This window comes from Lonchura striata, chromosome 28 (genome assembly GCF_046129695.1).
Source record: "Lonchura striata isolate bLonStr1 chromosome 28, bLonStr1.mat, whole genome shotgun sequence".
Lineage (NCBI taxonomy): Eukaryota > Metazoa > Chordata > Aves > Passeriformes > Estrildidae > Lonchura > Lonchura striata.
The window spans coordinates 3,365,947-3,386,107 of record NC_134630.1 but is presented as its reverse complement, the minus strand read 5'-3'; the positions used below and the strand labels follow the sequence as shown (position 1 = coordinate 3,386,107).

Below are 20,161 nucleotides of genomic sequence, written 5' to 3'. Positions count from 1 at the left end.
GCTCGGGGCGGGCGGGGCCGGGCTCGGGGCGGGCAGGGCCGGGCTCGGGGCGGGCATTCCCGGCCCGTCCATTCCCGGCCCGTCCCTCCCTCTGCCGCTGAAATCCTCCCGGGGCGGCCCGGGCAGGGCTCGGCCCCCACCCGTCACCCCATCCCACACCCCACACCCCTCACCTCACACCCCACACCACATTCCGCACCTTCACTCCACACACCCCACACCCCATCCGACCCCACACACCCCACACCCCACACACACACCCTACACCCCACATCACACCCTGCACACCCTTCATCACACACCCCTCATCCCACACCCCACATCCCGCACCTCATCCCACATCCCACACACCCCACATCCCCCACATCCCCCACATCCTGCACCCCCAGCCCCACACCCCACATCCGACATCCCGCACCCCTCACCCCATCCCGCATCCCACACCCATCACCCCTCACCTCACACCCCACACCCACATCCCGCACCCTTCACTCTACACACCCCACACCCCACACACTCTGCACCCCACACCCCCCCTACACACACCCTACACCCCTCATCACACCCCGCACACCCTTCATCACCCCACACACACACAGCCCACACCCCTCACCCCACACCCCAAACCCCGCACCCCACATCCCCCACATCCCGCACCCCCAGCCCCACACCCCACATACCTGGCACCCCTCATCCCGCACCCCATCCCACATCCCACACATTCCACATCCCACATCCCCCACATCCCCCAAATCGCGCACCCCCAGCCCCACACCCCACATCTGACATCCCAAACCTCTCACCCCACCCCACACCCCTCACCCCATCCCACATCCCACACCCATCACCCCATCCCACACCCACATCCCGCACCCTTCACCCCACACACCCCACACACCCCACACACCCCACACACCCTTCATCACCCCCCTCACACACACCCCACACCCCACACCTCAAACCCCGCACCCCACACCCCCAGCTTTGCCCTGCCCTGGGCTGTGGCGTGTGGGCACAGAGAGTCGTGGTTGCCACCCCAAGCATCGGTCCTGGCCCCACAGGGATGTGACCCCACAAGCTGCGGGGCCCAGCAGCCTCTGAGCTCTGCCAGGAAAGGCTGTGACAGCTCCGTGGGCTTTGCCCGAGACACTCTTGGAGTTGTGACAAGCCAGGGCACAGTGGCAGCAGCCTGCTCCTGATCTGCCTCGCCGGCTGTGCTGAGTGACCCAGCGCCACGAGCTGCCTGAGCTGGAGCTGGTTTGTATTTTCAGCGTTTTCTGGAGGGTTCACGCTGGGAGGAACGGGGCTGCCTCCGGTCTGTGTCTGCCCACACAGCTTTTGTCACAGCCGGAGCGGGTGAAACACAACCCCCAAACTCAAGGTTTGAGTCAGGTTTGCTGAGTCTGCGTATTTGCCATCATTGTTAACAAAGACTGTGTTCGGACCACGGAGCAGTTTTGAGTCCCAGGGTATGAACAAGCAGCCGAGAGCCTGTCCTTGCCCCAGCTGAAGGGCCTGGCATTTGGCACAGTCCGGGGGGCTCATGAGGAAACGCTCACTCTGTGCCAGCATTGGTAGGAAAACTTCATGGTTTGGAAGTTTTTTAGGAAGTTTTGAAGTTGGTGGGAAAACTTTAGGTGCCCTGGCACGTTGGGAACAGCGTCTGTGGGTGGGGTGGGAGGATGGTGACCTCGTCCTTTTCTCCAGCTCAGATCCTCTGCACATAATTCCCAGGGAAAAGCCCTTCCTTGCCGTGCAGCTGGCCCTTCCACCAGCCAGAGGCATCTGGGGAGGAGACAAAAAATCAGCTGTGGTGCCAGCGCAGGGGCGTGGAGAGGAGCCGGGCAGGGCAGGAGCCTGGTACCTTCCATCAGGATGTCAATGACGTCCCCCACGTTGAAGCTGAGCTCGTCCACGTCCTGCCCGATGTACTGGTAGAGCGCCCGGCACCGCGGGCCCCCGGCCTTGGGCTGGGGCTTGGGGCGCCGGGCCGGGGGCGGCCGCTGGCCCACGCTGCGCCGCCGCTGCACCCTGAGGGCGGCAGGGCTGGGGTCTGCACGGGCACGGCGGGAGGGATGGCATGTGCTGCCCCCCTGCCCATCCTTCTGCTCCCCTGCCCATCCTGCTGCTCCCCCTTTCCCATCCTTCTGCCCCCCTGCCCATCCTGCTGCTCCCCCTTTCCCATCCTGCTGCTTCCCCTGCCCATCCTTCTGCCTCCCTGCCCATCCTGCTGCCCCCCTGCCCATCCTTCTGCCCCCCTGCCCATCCTTCTGCTCCCCCTTTCCCATCCTTCTGCCCCCCTGCCCATCCTGGTGCTCCCCCTTTCCCATCCTGCTGCTCCCCCTTTCCCATCCTTCTGCCCCCCTGCCCATCCTTCTGCCCCCCTGCCCATCCTTCTGCTCCCCCTGCCCATCCTGCTGCCCCCCTTTCCCATCCTGCTGCTCCCCCTGCCCATCCTGCTGTCCCCACACCCACCCCTGGGGTGCTCCGTGCCTGCAGGTGGGTGCTCCTGGTTCAGGGACTGGGGGAACTGGAGCAGGATGAGCTGCCCACCCTGGTGCTCTACCCATGGGGTGCTCTGTGCCAGCAGCACATCTAGGTGCTCCCAGTTCAGAGATTGGGAGAACTGGGGCAGGATGAGCTACACCCTCCTGCCCATCCTGAGATGTTCTGTGCCTGCAGGTGGGTGCTCCCAGTGCACAGACTGGAACTGGGGCAGGATGAGCTGCATCTTCTTGCCCACCCTACTGCCCCCACACCCATCCATGGGATTGCTCTGTGCCTGCAGGTGGGTGCTCCAAGTTCTGGGACTGGGGGAACTGGAGCAGGATGAGCTGCCCGTCCTGCTGTCCCACACCCATGGCATGCTGCATGCCTACACGTGGGTGCTCCCAGTGCAGGGACTGGGAGGACTGGGATGCACAAGAGCCTGGGCGATGTGTCCTGCCAGCAAAGCCAGATTGCCCCACTCCGGTCTCCTCCATCTCCCAGCGCCGGTGGCAGTGGGAGAGGAGGATGGGGCAGGGACAGGGAGGTGGGACAGGACCTACCCGGCCACCCCCTGGTCAGGCACGTTGAGGAAGTCCATGTTGTGCTCTGATGGGGGCCGTGCCTTGGGCTGGTGGCCGGCGCTGCGGGCGGGAGGAGCCGCGGCCGGGGGGCCCCGCGTCTGCTTCTGGGGCATCCTGTAGGTGTCCCTCTGGGCCCAGCCATCGCCGCGGGAGATCTGGGGACCCCCGTTCCTGCAGGCCCCTGGAACAGCCCGGCCCAGGAGGGTGCATTACAGCGGGGCCATGCACAGCCTGCACCCCCGGGTGTTCCCCACCCCGTACCCCCTCCTCACCTCTGGGTGCTGGTGGGGCACTTCGGGAAGCTGGACACCTGCTGCCACCTCTACCCTGTGCTGCCCCCTTCCTTGTGGGCTCTGGGGGGACACAAGCCCCCCGTTAATTGACAGTCCTCAGAGCCAGCTGTAGGGGCTGTCCCCCCATTTGTACCCTGTTCCCCAGAGGTCCCGGTGCTGCCCCATCACCAGAGCAGAAATGGGTCCTTCCCAGGGGAGACACAAACCCCACAGGGTACACCCAGCTCACCCCAATGCTCCAGCTGTGCCCTGTGACCCCAGCGCTCCTGTGTCCCCCCTCTGCCACCCCCCAGTGCCCTGGCACTCACTGGCATTCCTGGGGAGCCCATCCCCGATGCTGACCATAAGGGTTTTGCCTCCAGCTTTGAGGGCGGCCACATCGCCCTGTCCTCTGATGAAGGTGACGTTGCGCGTGCCACCGCCACCCCAGCCCTCCTTCTTCACCCGAAACTGTAGTCTGGGGGCAAGAGAAGCCATGAGGCCGTGGTGACAGGACCCTGTCCTGCTTTGTCACCTCTCCTGGCCTCCATCCTTACGTGTCCTTGAAGGAGAGGGGCAGCTTGGAGTGGGTGAGCTCCTCAAAGCGTTTGCACAGGAGGCTGATCAGCTCTGTTTTGAAGATCGACTCCAAGAAATTATCAGCATCATTCTCATGGAGAATGAAGAAGTCGTCCTGCCTGGTGCTGGGGGAGAAACCAGGGGTGTCAACCTCACTAAAACTGGTGGGGATTTGGGGATCCCACAGGGTTTTTGGGTCCACCCCAAGGAAATTTGGAGGGTGATTTGGCTGGAAAACTTCCTGGCTTCTGCAAAGCACACATGAGGAGCCTCCTCCTCAGGGCTGGACACCCCCATGGACGAGGGACTGGAGAGCAACAGGGCATGGAGAGAGGGAAAGCCCAGCCATGGGGACACCCCGTGCAGAGCCCCTGGTAAGGGACACACCTCAGCGAGACGCCGCTCACCGCCTGCAGCTCCACCTTCTTCTTGAGCACCTCCTTGATCTGCCCCTTCTCAGGCCCCTTCTTCACCTTCTCCCGCCCGATCAGGTAGAAGTACTTGGGGGTGAGAATGAAATCCCGCTTGATGGGCTGGGAAAGGGCAGGAAAAGGGGGTGAGGGGGCTTTGCTGGGGGGGCACAAACCCCCCCCACACACATCCCACCCGAGGGAAGCCACCAGGAGCTGCACCAGCTGCCCAGCCTCAGGTGTGTCCTTGTACCTTGAACCTCCGGTCATACTTGGTGACGGAGTCGGCGAAGTCGACGCGTTCCCGCTTGGCCAGGAACTGCCGCAGCTCCGGCCGCTCCTCCATGCCCAGGTAATCCCCCACGAAATTCCTGTTGATGCTGTTCCTGCGCCGCTCTTTGAAGTTGTAGAGGATGCTGGCGGCTGGGAGGGACCCCAAAGAGGTGCAGGTCTGACATGGCTCTGTGCTGGTGGCTCAGAGCCCCCCAGATGTCACACGGGTCATGGCAGCAAGAAGTGGGGCTTGTTTTATACCATGGGAGGAATCCCAGCTGCTTGAGCTTGGCTGGCTTTGAAACCCATTAATTGCCTTCAAAAAACCTTGTGCTGTGGGAGGGAGGGATGGACCCAGCCATTTTCTGGGTTTTTCTCCTTGATTTTTCCTGCTTGCTTGGGAGGGTGGGAAAACCCATGATGGGGTCAATGGCTTGTCCCATCCTTCTGCCAACACTGACTCCCAGCTACTCCCCTCCATCCCTGTGCAGGCCTTGTGAAATGCAGAGTGAGACAGCACAAGGCTCCCAGGGCTGGAAATAGGAGCAGGAAATCCATGCTCTCCTTTAGAGTGGGAAAAGACCCCCAACAACTCCCAGGCTGGTTCCTCCATCACCTAATCACCATTAGTGCCATGATTAGGAGCCAGGCTGCTGCTCTGACAGCTGGGGACACTATAAGGGCTGCTGGGGTGGCACTGTCCCTGTCCTTGCCCAGCCTTACCCTCCTCTCTCATCTGCTCGTATTTGCGGATGGCGACGTGCCGGCGCCAGGCCTTCTGGATCACCCGGGCGAAGCTGTCAAATTTCCTCTCCCGCATCTCCTCGAGCAGGAAAAGCTGGGAGGGACAGGCAGTGCTGAGCCAGGACACCCCAAAAACCCTCCCCAGTGATGCCCAGCCACGGGCAGTGCCCCCCAGGAGTCAGGGCCACCCACCGACTCGGGGTTCTTGACGAACACCTTACTCCTGCCCATCTGGTACTGGTCTGGGTCCATGTTGACCGAGCGCAGGAGGTGCTGCACCCCTTGGCGCTCGTCCCCGCGCCACGACGGCCACGTCTCGGGGGTGAGGATGGCGTAGCTGTGGGGACAGAGCAGGGTCACAGAATCCCACAGCAGTTCGGGTTGGAAGGGAACTTAAAGCCCATCCAGTCCCACCCCTGCCATGGAAGGGACACCTTCCACTGTCCCAGGCTGCTCCAAAACCTGTCCAACTTGGCCTTGGACACTGCCCTGCTCTGGGCACCCTGGGCCAGGCCCTCCCCACCCTCCCAGGGAACAATTCCTGCCCAATCTCCCATCCATCCCTGCCCTCTGGCAGTGGAAGCCATTCCCTGTGTCCTGTCCCTCCATGCCCTCATCCCAAGTCCCTCTGCTGATCACTTTAGTCTCTGGAAGGGGCTTTAAGGTCTCACCAAGGCCTTCTCTTCTTCAGGTTAAACACCCCCAACTCTCTTCACCTGTGAAGCCATGCCAGGGCCTCCCACACCCTCATCTCCTCCTGAGGAGGTGCTGTGGGATCTGCCAGCCCCGTGCCAGTGGCCACTCACCGTTGCAGGAACTTGTGGAAGAGGCGGCGGTAGGCAAACCCTGCCCGGCGCACCCGGATGTTCTCCTTCAGCCCCAGGTACTCGACCTGGTGCTTCACCCTGTGCAGCAGGGAGGGATGTGTGGGATGATGAAAGGTTGGGACGAGACCTAAAGGTGCGCCTAAAGAGGACAGTGTGTCCCCACGTGCTCCTTGTGCTTCCCTAAGCTAGTGGACAGCTCAGAGGGACAGCCCAGGGCTGCAGTTTTTGGAGGAAAGTTGGTCCTGGCCACATCTCCATGGCTGGGTGCCATTTCCTGGGCTCTGTGGGCTCCCTGTTACCTGCTCTCCTCCCAGTCCCGGGGTTTCTTGGTCTCGTTGGGTTTGATGCAGCGGATGTAGTGTGGGGTGCACTTCATGAGCGTGTTCACCAGGTCGTTGGCCTGTTTCTGGTGCAAGGATCGACCTCTGTAGCATCAAAGGGGGTGGTGGGAGCACTGCCCTTGCCACCGCCCCAGAGGCAGCTGCTGCTCTGCAGCCCATGGGACACACCTTGATTTTGGAGCCCGCGGTGGTTGGCCGTCCTTTTTTGTCAGAATCAAGTTTTTCTGGGAAAAGCATCCGGATGAAACCACTGGAAGGGAGGCGACAGTCCCCAGGTGAGAGCTGCCAACATGGCCTGGGCTGAGGCCAGCTGGGAAATCCTCTACTGTGGGGCTGAGTGCCACCTCCCTGACCACCCCCAAGAGCAGGAGCAGGAGCAGGAGCAGGAGCAGAGCTGCTGATGACCCTGCTCTGCCCAGCCCTGCAACCCTGGGATGCCCCCGGTGCCCATGGGGCCATGCAGGACTGAGCACCCCAGCACACAAAGGCAGGACCAGCCTTAAAGATCTGCATATTGAGGACTCTGCCCTCTTCCCCAGCCCTTTTGGGGTGCCCCAGGTCCCCAGCACTGCCAGACTCACTATTCACTGCTCTGCATCAGCTCGATCAGGTCGGTGAAGAGCACGTCCCGGTTGCGCTCGCAGAAGCCGTTCACATCGTAGGACACCTGGGGACAGGAGGGGACCTCAGCTGCGGCAGGTGGGGCTGTGGGGTGCCGGCTGTGGGGTTTGGGGTGCCCTACCCACCTTGCCAGCGTAGTGGTGGATGACAAAGCCTGAGCTCCAGCTGTTGAAGTGCTCGTGGGTGCCCACGGCCGCCTGCAGCTTCTGCAGCAGGGTCTGGTCGGCGCCCTCGCCCGTGGCGTGCATGGTGGCACACACGTCATCCAGGACACTCATGATCCCGGGAGGGTTCTGCCACAGGGAAAGGGAAGCTGTGGGTGTGCCAGGGCTCAATCCTGCAGCTGGTCACAGCTGCTTCATGCTGAGCCACAGCTTAGTGCTGGTGCCCTTGCACAGGTGCTGGAAGTGTCCAAGGCCAGGTTGGACAGGGCTTGGAGCACCCTGGGATCATGGACAATGTCCCTGATCCTGGCAGGGAGTAGAACAAGATGATCTTTAAGGCTCCTGCTAAACCAAACCAGTCTGGGATTCTCTGCTGCTTGGCAGGACCAGCTTTTACCACCTCATCATCCCACCCAGCCCCTGTCCCTGGGTGCCTATGCTCCCCAAAAAGCCTCCCCAGCAGAGGGGACCCCACTCACCAGCTTGTTCTCTATCAGGTCACACACCACCTTGTTGTTGAAGTACTGGATCTGCGTCCACTTGATCCCCTCCTGCACATACTCCTCCTGGAGAAGCACAGGGAGAGCTGGATGTGCCCCGAGCCCCTGGGAGGTGCTGCAGACTCCCTGCTCCAGCTGTGGTGCCGGGGATGAGGGAGGTGCAGGAATTGGGGTGCTGGCACTGCCCCACAGCCCCCAGCCCAGCCTCTTGTACCTGCTCTGCCTTCAGGGTCAGCTCGATGAAGATCTGCTGCAGCTTCTCATTCACAAAGTTAATGCAGAATTGCTCAAAGCCGTTTTTCTGCAGGAAAGATGGAAGAGAAAATGGAGCTGAGTGTTTGTCTGCTCATCTGCCTCATCGGGGGTATCCCAACCAGCAGAGCTTGGATGCCACTCCAGGGACCCTTCTCAGGTGCTGTCCTGTTGGAACTCAGAATGTCCCACAGACATTTTCGGAGGTTCCAGGCTCTGGTCAGAAGCATTTGAGACCCTAGCAGGCAGCTGGAAACAGCTGTGATTTTGGGTTTGAGCCATGGAATGATTTACCAACTTTACAGGAAGAACAAGAAGTCACAAAAGTTTAGATATTATAGTAGAAGTAGTCACAAAGTAGAGGGAAGAATTTTTTAGTATTGTACAAGGGGGTTTTAACACCTGTACAGGGGGGTTTTTGTTCTGTACATGGGGGTCAGAGGGTTTAAAATAGAGGAATGTAGGTCAGTCCTGTTCCTCTGCTTTCTTCCTCCTTGCCTCCATGTTCTTAGTGATGTTGGCACTCATAGATTAATTTAAAGTAGAAAAGCACCATTTAATATAGGTAATAGGTATTGGGGAAAAACTGTAAACATTTATCACGTAATGTACCATATAAAAAATAACAGCAGCCCAGGGGCAGGGGGAGAGAAGAAAAAGTCAGAGGACAGAAAAGATGTCAGGGTGTGTGTGTGCCTCTGCCTGAGCTGCCTTGAGACCGAACAACAAGAGACTGCTGAGTCTTTCTTTAGAAACACAGGTTAGAGGAGAGACTTTTCCACCACACAGAACCCCTGAAGCAAGCCTGGGTTCTGTCACTGTCCTTGCTGTGGGAGCAGGGCAGGACAATCCAGCCGGGCTGCACAGCACAGCCACACACACCTGGAATATCTCGAAGCCGTAGATGTCCAGCACCCCGACGCTGTACTCCTCGTACGGCTTCTGCATGGCCCGGTTGATGGACTGCGGGGACACAGGGGACAAGCTGGCTGCAGGGTGGTGGGATTGGCCATCTCCTGGAGCAGGGGGTGACCATCCCCTCTCAGGCCCACACACCTCCACCAGGAAGTCGAAGACGCGGGCGTAGAGCCCCTTGGCCAGCGCGTCCCGGGTGTAGGCCGCCTGCTCCACGTTGAGGGTGACGGTGATGGACTCGGAGCGGCCGCCCCACTTGCTGTCCATTTTCCTGCTGGTGACCTTCTCGTTGAGGCGCTCCTGGTCGACCCCCAGCAGGTAGGCAGGGAAGGCCAGGGCTGGGCAGAGCGGGGTTGGTCAGGGCTGTGTTCTCCCCACCTGCCTCCAGCCATGGTCAAAACCCTCGGCCCCATCCAAGTGTGAAGGACAGCAGTGGGACAATGACAGAGCACATGGGTCCTTCCTCTCCCAAAGTGACACCTGGCATCTGTCCCCTGGCTGATCAAGCTCTGGCTGAGCCATTTGCTTGCTGCCTCAGTTTCCTCATGTCTAACCTGGGGAGTGTGCTGGTGCTGTTTCCCTCCTCTGCCAGGGGATTTGTGACACAGCCAGTTTGCCGCTCATTCCCAAGGCTCCCCCAGTTCCCTGGAGCCACTTGGCTACTCACAGTCAGCGTTCTCCACCCGGGCGTAGTTGCCTTCCTCCCTGAAGCTGATGTTGCCCAGGTGCAGGATCCCTGCCACGATCTGCAGCACCAGCTGCTGGTCCTCGCCGCGGATGCCGATCACCTGCATGGCGTTCTGGGGGTGCACAGACCCCGTGAGCCCCCGCCCGGCCCCAGAGCTTTTGGGGACTCTCCTCCCTCGCAGGCACTCACCATGGTCTCATGGAAGTCGCTGTGGTCATCTGTGCCCTCCACCTGGTAGGTGTCTGTCTGGTTCAGGTAGAAGTAATAATCCGGGCTCATGATGCCCAAATTCTGCCGCTGCTCTTGGGACGCCCCTTGGATGAGCTGGGAGGGGACAGGGGGTTGTGCTCAGCCAGCTCTTGGTCCCCCCTGCAGCCTGGTGGCTCCAGGCCACCCCCATACCTGGTAGTAGATGTGGAAATTCCGCTCGCACTCGTTCTGGCTCACCACGCGCGACTTCTCCAGCAGGAAGTTGGAGATCTTGCCCCCATCGGGTTCTCCGCCCCGGCTGAACTGGATCTCAAAGTATTTTCCCTGCTCGGGTACAAATCCTGCTCAGAGCTGTGGTCCTGCCTCAGGGGATTCCTCATTCCCCCCAGGCTCTTCCCCACTGCACGAGGAGCTGTGTGGGGTGTGCAACCCCTGGCTGAAAACTTTATGGTTTATGTGGGGACCTCACTGCTCCCTCAAATACGCAAAGGAGGTTGGAGCCCAGTGGGGTCGGTCTCTTCTCCCAGGTAACAGGCAACGGGGACAGTGGAAATGGCCTCACATTGGCCCAAGGGAAATTTAGATTGGATGTGAGGAAAAATTCCTCCAGGGTGGTCAGGCACTGGAACACACTGTGGTGGAGTCACCATCCTGTGGTGGAGTCACCATCTCTGGAGGGATTAAAAAGCTGGATGTGGCACTTGGGGACACCTGGGGCAGGGTTTGGGGAATGGCTGGACTTGATCTAAAGGTCAACTTTGCAACCCAGCTGGTTCAGTGTTCTGCTGCAGCGCTGACCCTGCACCTGCCCTGGCACTTACGAAGCGGCTGGAATTGTTGTTCCGGACAGTTTTGGCATTTCCAAAAGCTTCCAGCAGCGGGTTGGACTGCAGGATGATGTCCTTCACGTGCTGGGGACAGAGGAGGGCAGGGCTCAGCACTGCTGTGTCCCACTCCAGGCCTGGGGACATGCCTGAGGCTTTGCGTGTCCCAGTCCTGGAGTGGCTGCCCCGTGTGTCACCATCAGCCCCCATCAGGGGGATGCTGGGGGCCGGGGTGGTGGGGATCAGTTGGGAAGTGAAATGATGAGTGGCAGGGGGGACAACAGACCTACCTGGACTTTCTCCCCACCCCCAGACACTTTGGAGATGTAGCCCATGATGTATTTTGCTGCCACCGTTTTCCCAGCTCCGCTTTCTCCGCTGTGCAAATGGCGAAGAAGAGCAGATGTGAAACGGCCCCACCAGAGCCACCCATCCTTGGGGGGGCTTTGGGGTGGGTCCAGGAGCAGGACCAGAGGATGACAGTGAATTCTGGGGACTGTGCCACCCCCTTGGATGGGGCTGCCCAGGGGTATCAGTGTGAGCAGAGTGTGGCTCAGTGAGGAGCAGCTCCATGAGACGTTGAATTTGTTCTCACCAGATTTAGAAGTGGAGGAGGGGGACTTGGGAGCCTCAGAGGGAAGTCTCTGGCCTTGCCCCACATCCTGACCATTTCCCTTGCAACACTGCCCCACAGAGCTGCATTGCACAAGGCTCTGTCCCTGCCTGGAACACCCCTGGTCACAGCCTCCAGTCACGCCAGAGCCCAGGAGCCAATTCTTCAGCCACCTCTCAGCTGGCAAACCCCAGGCTGGGGAGAAGGGGTGGTGGGGACAGGTGTCCCCAGGGGCAGTGGTGGCCCAGCTGTGCCCAGTGTCCCCAGTACCTGATGATGACACACTGGTTCTCCCCGTCGATCAGCATGTTCCGGTACATGTTGTCAGTCAGGGCGTAGATGTGGGGGGGATTTTCATACTGGGCCTAACCAGGGGACAGGGACAGCGGGGCTGAGCACAGAGCAACCCCCAGATCCCCTCCCCAGATCCCCTCCACTGCCCACAGGGGAACCAGGCTCTTCACAGTGACCCTAAAAGGGACAAGGACAGCAGTGCCGGGCACAGAACTCCCCAAATCCCCTCACTCTGCCCCTGTGGGAATCAGCCTCTTCCCACAAACACCAGCTCATCAGCAGCGTGTCTGGTGGTTTCTATCTCCCCCCTCCTCCTCGGGAAGCTCGCTGGGGCTGCATTTTACCATGTTTGGGTTTCTTTAGTGAGCCCTTCTGAGCTGAATTCCCCAGGATTTGCTGCTGGGTCTCTTGTTAGGAGCACTGAGCCCTGCAGCAGCCGGAGGGCTCTGGAGGATGGGGACCCTCAGGGGACGCCCCTAATTGCACGGAATTAACCCCAGATTGCCCCCGGGGCAGCCTCACCGCGCCCTGGTACAGCTCGATCTCGCGGTCGGTGAAATACGGCATCTGCTTGAAGGGGTTCACGGAGATCAGCACGGGCCCGATGTAGGTCTGGGCAGCAGGTCAAGGGCCGTGTGTCCTTCCCGTGTCCCCCCTTCCCACTGCCCGGTCCCACCCGGGGGCAGGAAGGTGCTTATGGGGTCCCTGGCACGTCCCGGGAGCTGCGCCGGGAATGCCACGAGGGTGGCAATTCCAGCCTGGCACAGGCAGGGCTGCCCTGCTGCCGTGACCTGGGGCACTCCCAGAGCTCCCTCAGCCCCTGCAGCGCCATGGGTGCAGGAGCATCCCCTCAGCTCCCTGCTCGGGCTGGGGATCGGCTCCAAAAACTTCTCCAGCATCCCTGGAATCCGCCCTCTGCTCACGCTCCACCTGCGGCTTTTCCAGCAGGAGCCCATCCTGATTTCACATCCAGGGAAACTGAGGCACGGAGAGGGGAGGAGCCGCGGGTCCTGCCTTTCCCTGCCCACCGGGCACCCTGCTGCTGCCTTTCCTGCATCGCTCCCGAGTCACTCAGTGCGGGCAGGGGCGCGGAAAAGCGGGAATTGCACCTGGGAGAGGCGCGGCAGCGGGATGGGGGTGAGCCGCAGCTGGGTGAGGAGATGGAGGTGGCGATGGAGCAGGTGGGCTTATCCCAAGCCTTTGCTGCCCTATTTGTGTCCCACCTGCCGCTGGGGCAGGGGGACAACGGCCAAAGGGCAGGAAGGAGCTTTTCTGGGAAATGCAGAAGCTTGGGATGTTGAGTCATGACTGGACAGAGCCCTGCGTGCAGCAGCGCAGAAAAAAAAAAAAGGAAGGGAGAGGCTGCGTGGGGTATTTTTCCCCTCCAAAAAAACAAAATCAAAAAGCTAAAAAAAAGCCAACCCCAAAGGCATGTAAAGCCCCGGGGCTGCGGGGGGAGGTGGCTGAGTCACAGCCGGGACAGCATCGCCTTGTAAGGACGGGGCCACATCCCCACGTCCCGGGGAAACGCAGCGGCGCGGGGAGCAGCCCCAGCCCCGCTGCCACCCCTCCCCGTGCCCTGCTGTGCCCCTCGGGGCTCTGCTCCTTGTCCCCAGCAGGGACAGCCACCCCCGGCCCGGGAGCAGGGCACCGAGCTGGCCACGTCCCCAGGCAGGTGTGGGGTGAGAAGGGCTCGGGGACACGTCCCTGTCCTCCTGCAGGGCTGTGGTGCCCGGCAGTGCCAGCTCTGCCGGAGCAGCTCCGTGTCCCCTGTGCCCTGGCACGGTGTCCCCTGCACTGGCACGGTGTCCCCTGTGCCCTGGCACAGTGTCCCCTGCACTGGCACGATGTCCCCTGCCCTGGCACGGTGTCCCCTGCGCTGGCACGGTGTCCCCTGCGCTGGCACGGTGTCCCCTGTGTCCTGGCACGGTGTCCCCTGCACTGGCACGGTGTCCCCTGTGCCCTGGCACAGTGTCCCCTGCACTGGCACGATGTCCTCTGTGTCCTGTCACCGCTGGGGACGAGGGGTGGCACCTCCTCCCCGCTCCATGCGGGGCTGGGTTTGCCGGGATTTGGGGGATTCAGCGCAGCCAGGACGCGCTGTGGGCACCGCTGGGGGTGGGTGACAGCGAAAGGGGACAATGTCACTGCTGCCAGCCCGTCACGGCAGGGTGCAGGAGCGGGTTTGGGTGCTGTGGCAGTGCCAGGAGCGGGGTTTGGGTGCTGCGGCCGTGCCAGGAGCGGGGTTTGGGTGCTGTGGCCGTGCCAGGAGCGGGGTTTGGGTGCCTTGGCCGTGCCAGCAGAGGGGTTTGGGTGCCTTGGCTGTGCCAGGAGCGGGTTTGGGTGCTGCGGCAGTGCCAGCAGCGGGGTTTGGGTGCTGTGGCCGTGCCAGGAGCGGGGTTTGGGTGCTGTGGCATGCCAGGAGCGGGGTTTGGGTGCTGTGGCCGTGCCGAGCGCGGCTCAGCTCGGGAGCGCGACATTCCCGCAGCCGGGCCCGCTCCTGTCCCCGCGGGGCACGGGACGCGCTGTCCCAAATCCCAACAAAGCCTTGGAGCCCATCCCCGCCTCTCCCCGCGCCTGGGGAAGGATACGAAGATGAAATCATCCATGAAACGCTTCTTGAGGTTCTCCACGATGGCCTCCTCGGAGATCTTGGACAGCAGCACCATGTCGTCCACGCCGCTCTGCTTGACATTGTGGCTCTGCCAGTGGAAGCGCTCCTTGCTGCCCTGAGGGGACGGGGACACGGCGGCTGTGCCGGGGCCACCTCCTTCCACCGGGGCTGCCTCGGAGCCCCCGGGCCGGCCCCGGCTCCCCGGCTCAGCCGCCACCCGAACCCGGCACCCCCGGAGCGCAGGAGGGGTTCGGCCACGCTGGAACTCCCAGAGCTCGAATGTCAGCGCGCTGGGGCTTGTCCCAACCGCCGGGACCCTGCTCCCCTCCTGGTACGTGCAGAGAGCTGACAGGACCTGCCCCAGCCCCCTGACAGGACCTGCCCCAGCGCCCTGACAGGACCTGTACCAGCCCCCTTCTCTCCTGGCACCCGCAGAGAGCTGACAGGACCTGCCCCAGCCCTCTGCTCCCCTCCTGGCACCTGCAGAGAGCTGACAGGACCTGCCCCAGCCCTCTGCTCCCCTCCTGGCACCTGCAGAGAGCTGACAGGACCTGCCCCAGCCCTCTGCTCCCCTCCTGGTACCTGCAGAGAGCTGACAGGACCTGCCCCAGCGCCCTGACAGGACCTGCCCCAGCCCCCTGACAGGACCTGCCCCAGCCCCCTGACAGGACCTGCCCCAGCGCCCTGACAGGACCTGCCCCAGCCCCCTGACAGGACCTGCCCCAGCCCTCTGCTCCCCTCCTGGTACGTGCAGAGAGCTGACAGGACCTGCCCCAGCGCCCTGACAGGACCTGCCCCAGCCCTCTGCTCCCCTCCTGGCACCCGCAGAGAGCTGACAGGACCTGCCCCAGCGCCCTGACAGGACCTGCCCCAGCGCCCTGACAGGACCTGCCCCAGCCCCCTGACAGGACCTGCCCCAGTCCCCTGCTCCCTCCTGGCACTTGAAGAGAGCTGACAGGACCTGCCCCAGCCCCCTGACAGGACCTGCCCCAGCCCCCTGCTCTCCTGGCACACGTAGAGAGCTGACAGGACCTGTCTCAGCGCCCTGACAGGACCTGCCCCAGCCCCCTGCTCCCTCCTGGCACTTGAAGAGAGCTGACAGGACCTGCCCCAGCCCCCTGACAGGACCTGCCCCAGCCCCCTGCTCCCTCCTGGCACCCGCAGAGAGCTGACAGGACCTGCCCCAGCGCCCTGACAGGATCTGCCCCAGCGCCCTGACAGGACCTGCCCCAGCCCCCTGCTCCCTCCTGGCACCCGCAGAGAGCTGACAGGACCTGCCCCAGCGCCCTGACAGGACCTGCCCCAGCCCCCTTCTCTCCTGGCACCCGCAGAGAGCTGACAGGACCTGTCCCAGCCCTCTGCTCCCCTCCTGGCACCCGCAGAGAGCTGACAGGACCTGCCCCAGCCCCCTGACAGGACCTGCCCCAGCGCCCTGACAGGACCTGCCCAGCCCCCTGACAGGACCTGCCCCAGCCCCCTGACAGGACCTGCCCCAGCCCCCTTACAGGACCTGCCCCAGCCCTCTGCTCCCCTCCTGGCACCCGCAGAGAGCTGACAGGACCTGCCCCAGCCCCCTGACAGGGCCTGCCCCAGCCCCCTGACAGGGCCTGCCCCAGCGCCCTGACAGGACCTGCCCCAGCGCCCTGACAGGACCTGCCGCAGCCCCCTGCTCCCCAGCCGGGCTGATGAAGGGCTTTTGTTGATGCACAGACGGATGAGGAGACAGAGGACGCAGGGGAAGGGCGGTGCTGGCATCCTCTGCACCCCCACATCCTCCTGGCTCCCTGCTCCCCTTCCTCGTGCCCAGGGCGGTGCCAGCAGCCCCTGCCCAGCTGTGCCCAGCCCTGTGCCCCGGGGCTGTGGGGCAGCAGCAGGGCTGGCCTGGGATTTTTGCCTTGTGGGGTGAACACAGCCCTGGGCTGGCAGGGAGGGATTTCACCGTGCAGAAACCACCCCGAGGCATCCCCTCGGCCTCAGTGTGCCCACAGACAAGCTGGCACAGCTGTGGTGCCCGTGTGGCCCCGGCACGGTGCCCAGGAGGGGTCACCCCGTCGGGACCGCTCCTTTTTCCCCACCCCCACGGTTCCTCTTTCACCCCCCGAGCTCCTGTCACCGATTTCACTTCTCCCCCATCAGCCCTAGCCTCTTACTCTTTCCATTTCCCTTTTCTTCTCCTCTTCCCCTTTTTACTTGATTTCCCTGCAGGCTCTCAAGTGTTCAGGGCTCTGCATCCCAACACCTTTGCAGGCTCCTGGCAGCCTCTGGTTGTCACCAGCTGTCCCCAGCCCCCTTGGGGTGTCTGTCACAACCTGGCTCCATCACCTGCCTGCCTCTCTCCTCACTGGGCCCTGCAACCCCAAACATCCCCTCTCCAAACCCCAAATTCCAGTCAAGCCCACGTAGCTGCTGAAGGGGTTTTTTGGTGTTGTTCCACCACCTTTTTTTGGGGTCATCTCAGGGGGCTCAGGGCGTCCAGGGCTGCTCACACAGCCTGAAATCACCCAGAGAGCTCCTCCTCTTCCTCCTGGGCCTTTTTCTTGCTTTCATCCTATTATCCCTTAGGAAATCACAGCAGGCTCAGCTGTCCTCTCCAGTCACTGTGGTGTCACCCACGGAGCTGCCAGGGACCCCAGGAGCTGCCCAGCTTCACCCAACCTGGCCCAAACCCTGGGTTTCAGGGGGGGAAGAGCCCATGGGCAGCCAAGCACCTCGGTGCCCTGTCCCCATCACCCCAAAGCTGCTGGCACAGGCACCCTGGGCTGCTGATCGAGGCCAAATTAAGGCAAAAGGAGAATTTCCTGCATTGAGAGCTCAAAGGTTTTGAGCTGACACCCAGAGATTCTCTGTCAGCCGCTCAGAGCTGTCAGTGGTGAGCGTGCCTTCACCTCCTCTTCCTCTGGGCCACTCAGGGGCTTTCCTGCCTCTGCTGGGGCACCTGGTGCAGCCCAGATGGGAGGAAAACACCAGCTCACTGCTGCCAAATGATGGGTTTGTCTGCAGAGCTCTGGGTGCTCCTGCCTGCCTTCCCTGAGCCTGTCACGGGGGGTTTGCAGGGTCAGGGCTCGCTAAAAGATGGGGTAAAATCAGAGTAAAGTCAGGATGAAGGGGAATTAGGATCCCTTAAAACCCTGATGTTGGCCCAGCTCAGTGCCCAGAGAGCTCCCATGGGACAGGGCTGCAGGTGTCATCCCTGTGGGGAGTGAGAGCACAGATTAATTTGCTTCCAGGGGTTTGGGGCAGCAGTTTCTCCATCCCCTGCTCTGTCCAGTCCCCTCCTGCCCTAGGCCAAAGCTGCACCGAGCCATTCCAGCCTCACGCCAAGCAGGGAGAAGATTTTGCCCCCCTCCACCTTCCAGGCAGCCTTTGCAGCCCCTGGGCACGAAGGGCTTTGCTCCGAAGGGGGCAGGTGGCACACGAGGAGCCCCTCAGCACCCCCAGCTGCGGGATGGGCACTGTGCCCACCCCTGTGCCCGGGGCCAGGATGCTCCTGGCACTCAGATAGGATCTCTGGGCAGGAAGGGGAGCAGCCCCGTGGCAGCACTTTGAAAACAGTGTATTCTGTTCAAAGCTGTGGTCTAAACCACAAAAGAAGCTGCAGCCCCGAGCAAGGAGCGGATGCAGCCCAAGGTGGCACCTTTTGAGATGAGATAGACCAAGCCCAGAAACATCAGCAGCTCCAAAACCACCAGAAGCGTCCACAGAGCAGCAGATTTGTCACAGCACTGTCACAGCAGACTTAGGCAGGGCTGGGGCTGGTAGGAGTCAGGGCATAGCTGCCTTTGGTCCTCCAGGAAGCCACAGAACAGTTTCAGGTGGTGGAGGAGGGGACAGTGCAAGTGTCTTTTGGGGACAGCATCTGAGCAGCTTCTTGGAGGTGACAGCCACAAGTGTGGGTGGCAGAAGGTTCAGTTTTAGCCTGGCCACTGTCCTCTTCCTGTCTGGTTGGAAACAGCTGGGGACAGCATCACCCCGCGAGCTGTGCCAGCCCCTTCGGCCATGTCTGAGCATCTTCTGAATTTTGAGAGCTTTCACCTTCCTCTTCTGCCTCCACACCAACCTCCAGAAGGGGCTGCTGCCCACCCTGCAGCCCCTGGCCCCTGCACGGCCTGACCACGGGGACCAGCACCCAGAGGGTCCCTCCTGGCCTGGGCCATGTGGCTGCCACCCCCACCCCACCCTGTGCCCCACCAGAAACCAGCACCACCAGTGGGGACAATTTGTCCTGTGGGTACCACAGTGACAGCAGTGACAGCAGTGACAGCAGTGACAGCACACCCCAAACCCCTCTGTGTCAGCACAGAGCCATCCCCTGGTGCTCCCCACCCTGTCCTGGGGGTCACCACCCCCCTGCACCCTCCCCCAGGCCTGTCCCCAAGCTGGGGCCATTGTCCCCTGTGCAGCAGGGACACGGGGCAGCTCCCGGAGCAGCCAGGGGCCAGGCTGGCAGCAGGGAGGGCAGGGCTCAGGTGGCCCTGGGGTGGCAGCAGGAGGAGGTGACAGCCCGGGGGGCTCGAGGGGAGCAGGGTGGGGCCCTGCTGGCACTCACCATGATGTCCCTGTGTCCCTCCCCAGGCCAGGTGCTCGGGCTCCCGTCACCGGCGGCCCGGGGCCATCCCGGAGCACTCGGATTTTATCTTTCTGCTGTAACAACGATCGTGACGAATTTTCTTTCCCTCCCACTTCCTCATTTTGAACCCTTTGTGGGGGTGGGGAGGACAACGACAGCTTTGCTACCGGGGACTTGGGGGTGGCCCTGCCCGGGGTGTCCCCACCTCTGCTGCTGCTGGCTGAGGGAGAGGATGCAGGGCAGAGCCCAGCAGGGATGCTCAGAGCCTCCGGACCTGTCACCCTGCAGTGGCAGCTGGATGTCACCTGCCCAGTGCTGGTCAGTCAGTGCTTGGAGGTGGTTTTAGGAACGAGATGCTTTTGGTTGGTTTTTTGTTGCTGTTGTTTTTTGGGCTTTCCCCCCCCCCCCCCCCCACTTGAGGTGCAGAGAAAAGTGGGGTTACTGCAGGAAACTGAGGCCACCCTGTCCTCTGCAGAGATACAGGATGGTTTGGTTGGAAGGGGCCTCAAAGCCCATCCAGTGCCACCCCTGCCATGGCAGGGACACCTCCCACTGTCCCAGGCTGCTCCCAGCCCTGTCCAGCCTGGCCTTGGGCACTGCCAGGGATCCAGGGGCAGCCACAGCTGCTCTGGGCACCCTGTGCCAGGGCCTGCCCACCCTGCCAGGAACAATTCCTGCCCAATCTCCCATCCAGCCCTGCCCTCTGGCACTGGGAGCCGTTCCCTGTGTCCTGTCCCTCCAGGCCTTGTCCCCAGTCCCTCTCCAGCTCTCCTGGAGCCCCTTCAGGCCCTGCCAGGGGCTCTGAGCTCTCCCTGGAGCTTCTCCTCTCCAGGGGAGCCCCCCCAGCTCTCCCAGCCTGGCTCCATGGCAGAGGGGCTCCAGCCCTGGCAGCATCTCCGTGGCTCCTCTGGCCTGGCTCCAGCAGCTCCACGTCCTCCTGCTGCTGCTCCCCAGGCTGGGGCAGCTCTGCAGGTGGGGTCTCACCTGAGCGGGGCAGAGGGGCAGAATCCCCCCTCCCCTGCTGGCCCAGCCCAGCACCACCAACACGGGGTGGGGTCTCTGTGCCATGGGGGAAATTGTTTCTCCCTGTCCTAAACAGCTCTGGGTGAATCCCCACCTCTCCAACCTGTTCTGCTTCCCAGAGAAAACCCTCCCCTGCTTCCAAACCCCTCCTTGGGGTGAACTGTGGTGCTGTGGGTGCCCAAACCCAGCCCCAGGCTGGAGGAACACAAGTGGGAGCAGAGGCTGTGCCCGGGATCGTAGCTACTCCTTTATTATAATTCATGCCTTACGTCGCTCCTCCTCAGAGTTAGTATGTTAAACATTGGTCAGTAGGATATATATCGATATAAAAATGGTGAAAACACCCCCTCCCCTCACCC

The 20,161-nt window shown here is 62.1% G+C and overlaps 1 protein-coding gene across 1 annotated transcript; it reads right to left on the bottom strand.

The window, feature by feature from the left end:
• Nucleotides 1–1,376: 1,376 nt before the first annotated feature.
• On the bottom strand, nt 1,377–18,868 carry MYO1F (myosin IF). The gene is made up of 28 exons (XM_077788752.1): nt 18,759–18,868; nt 14,190–14,327; nt 12,121–12,210; nt 11,575–11,669; nt 10,982–11,069; nt 10,689–10,778; nt 10,060–10,191; nt 9,847–9,981; nt 9,637–9,769; nt 9,111–9,307; nt 8,937–9,017; nt 8,017–8,103; nt 7,782–7,868; nt 7,264–7,431; nt 7,099–7,202; nt 6,686–6,767; nt 6,476–6,582; nt 6,156–6,254; nt 5,542–5,686; nt 5,329–5,443; nt 4,586–4,755; nt 4,310–4,455; nt 3,901–4,047; nt 3,673–3,821; nt 3,344–3,424; nt 3,051–3,252; nt 1,865–2,031; nt 1,377–1,785 (listed from the first exon to the last, which is right to left on the bottom strand). Exons 1-28 carry the CDS (start codon nt 18,759–18,761, stop codon nt 1,709–1,711), a joined length of 3,315 nt encoding a protein of 1,104 aa, XP_077644878.1. The 5' UTR covers nt 18,762–18,868; the 3' UTR covers nt 1,377–1,708.
• Nucleotides 18,869–20,161: the final 1,293 nt, after the last annotated feature.